Source organism: Ascaphus truei, unplaced genomic scaffold, assembly GCF_040206685.1.
Source record: "Ascaphus truei isolate aAscTru1 unplaced genomic scaffold, aAscTru1.hap1 HAP1_SCAFFOLD_2099, whole genome shotgun sequence".
NCBI classification, from domain to species: Eukaryota; Metazoa; Chordata; class Amphibia; order Anura; family Ascaphidae; genus Ascaphus; species Ascaphus truei.
The window spans coordinates 42501-45000 of record NW_027455010.1 but is presented as its reverse complement, the minus strand read 5'-3'; the positions used below and the strand labels follow the sequence as shown (position 1 = coordinate 45000).

At 55.5% G+C, this 2500-nt stretch overlaps 1 protein-coding gene across 1 annotated transcript in view; it reads left to right on the top strand.

The window, feature by feature from the left end:
• Positions 1–2500, top strand: part of LOC142477447 (lysosomal alpha-mannosidase-like) — a gene marked incomplete at both ends in the record, with an annotated part of 47022 nt that overhangs the window by 3043 nt on the left and 41479 nt on the right. The window contains 2 exon segments of the mRNA XM_075582277.1: positions 1137–1269; positions 2489–2500. The exon segment at positions 2489–2500 is cut by the window's right edge and continues 134 nt beyond it. Of these exon segments, the coding sequence (XP_075438392.1) occupies positions 1137–1269; positions 2489–2500 (145 nt within the window).

The following is a 2500-nucleotide window of genomic DNA, read 5'->3' as shown; positions in this document are numbered from 1 at the left end:
CTTCTCACAATGGTCCCTCCTCTCCCTGTATTGTATCTGTGCCCCTCTGTATATTAGAGTGTAAGCTCTGCGGGGCAGGATTCCCTTCTCCCAATGGTTCCTCCTCTCCCTGTATTGTATCTGTGTCTCTCTGTATATTAGAGTGTAAGCTCTGCGGGGCAGGATTCCCTTCTCCCAATGGTCCCTCCTCTCCCTGAATTGTACCTGTGTCCCTCTGTATATTAGAGTGTAAGCTCTGCGGGACAGGATTCCCTTCTCCCAATGGTCCCTCCTCTCCCTGTATTGTATCTGTGCCCCTCTGTATATTAGAGTGTAAGCTCTGCGGGGCAGGATTCCCTTCTCCCAATGGTTCCTCCTCTCCCTGTATTGTATCTGTGTCCCTCTATATATTAGAGTGTAAGCTCTGTGGGGCAAGATTCCCTTCTCCCAATGGTTCCTCCTCTCCCTGTATTGTATCTGTGTCCCTCTGTATATTAGAGTGTAAGCTCTGCGGGGCAGGATTCCCTTCTCCCAATGGTCCCTCCTCTCCCTGTATTGTACCTGTGTCCCTCTGTATATTAGAGTGTAAGCTCTGTGGGGCAGGATTCCCTTCTCCCAATGGTCCCTCCTCTCCCTGTATTGTACCTGTGTCCCTCTGTATATTAGAGTGTAAGCTCTGCGGGGCAGGATTCCCTTCTCCCAATGGTCCCTCCTCTCCCTGTATTGTACCTGTGTCCCTCTGTATATTAGAGTGTAAGCTCTGCGGGGCAGGATTCCCTTCTCCCAATGGTCCCTCCTCTCCCTGTATCGTATCTGTGTCCCTCTGTATATTAGAGTGTAAGCTCTGCGGGGCAGGATTCCCTCCTCTCCCTGTATTGTATCTGTGCCCCTCTCTATATTAGAGTGTTAGCTCTGCGGGGCAGGATTCCCTTCTCCCAATGGTCCCCCCTCTCCCTGTATTGTATCTGAGTCCCTCTCTATATTAGAGTGTTAGCTCTGCGGGGCAGGATTCCCTTCTCCCAATGGTTCCCCCCTCTCCCTGTATTGTATCTGTGTCCCTCTGTATATTAGAGTGTAAGCTCTGCGGGGCAGGGATCCCCTCTCCCTGTATTGTACCTGCGCCCCGCTGTATATTAGAGTGTCAGCTCTTCCCACAGATGGGGTTTGACGGCCTGTTCTTCGGACGCCTGGATTATCAGGACAAGGAGAACAGGGAGAAGATGAGAGAGATGGAAATGCTGTGGAGAGGAAGCGATGACTTCTCCCCGCCCTCTGCTGACCTCTTCACTGGTCAGTGCGTCAGACAGATACTCTGCCTCATTATACAGTGCAGCGTGACCATTATAAGGTTGCTCTCTCTCTCACCCCCCCTTCTCTCACCCCCCCTTCTCTCTCACCCCCCCTTCTCTCTCTCTCTCACCCCCCCTTCTCTCATCCCCCCTTCTCTCACCCCCCCTTCTCTATCTCACCCCCCCTTCTCTCTCTCACCCCCCCTTCTCTCTCTTTCTCACCCCCACTTCTCTCTCTCTCGCCCCCATTCTCTCGCCCCCTTCTCTCTCTCACCCCCCTTCTTTATCTCTCTAAACCCCCTTCTCTCTCTCTCTCACCCCCGCTTCTCTCACCCCCGCTTCTCTCTCTCTCACCCCCTTCTCTCTCTCACCCCCTTCTCTCTCTCACCCCCTTCTCTCTGTCACCCCCTCTTCTCTCTCTCATCCACCCTTCTCTCTCTTTCTCACCCCCGCTTCTCTCTCTTTCTCACCCCCGCTTCTCTCTCTCTCACCCCCCTTCTTTCTCTCTCTAAACCCCCTTCTCTCTCTCACCCCTGCTTCTCTCACCCCCGCTTCTCTCTCTCTCTCTCACCCCCGCTTCTCTCTCTCCCACCCCCTTCTCTCTCTCTCTCACACCACCCCTTCTCTCTCTCTTTCTCATCCCCGCTTCTCTCTCGCCCCCATTCTCTCTCGCCACCCTTCTTTCTCTCTCTAAACCCCTTCTCTCTCTCTCACCCCCGCTTCTCTCTCACCCCGCTTCTCTCTCTCTCTCACCCCGCTTCTCTCTCACCCCGCTTCTCTCTCTCTCACCCCGCTTCTCTCTCTCTCACCCCGCTTCTCTCTCTCTCTCACCCCCGCTTCTCTCTCTCACCCCGCTTCTCTCTCTCTCACCCCCGCTTCTCTCTCTCACCCCCCGCTTCTCTCTCACCCCCGCTTCTCTCTCTCACCCCCGTTTCTCTCTCTCTCACCCCCGCTTCTCTCTCTCTCACCCCCGCTTCTCTCTCTCTCACCCCGCTTCTCTCTCTCTCACCCCCGCTTCTCTCTCTCTCACCCCCGCTTCTCTCTCTCTCACCCCCCGCTTCTCTCTCACCCCCCGCTTCTCTCTCTCTCACCCCCCGCTTCTCTCTCTCTCACCCCCCGCTTCTCTCTCTCTCTCTCACCCCCCGCTTCTCTCTCTCTCACCCCCCTCCCCCTGCTTCTCTCTCTCTCACCCCCCCCCCCCCCGCTTCTCTCTCTCACAGGTGTCCTCCCCA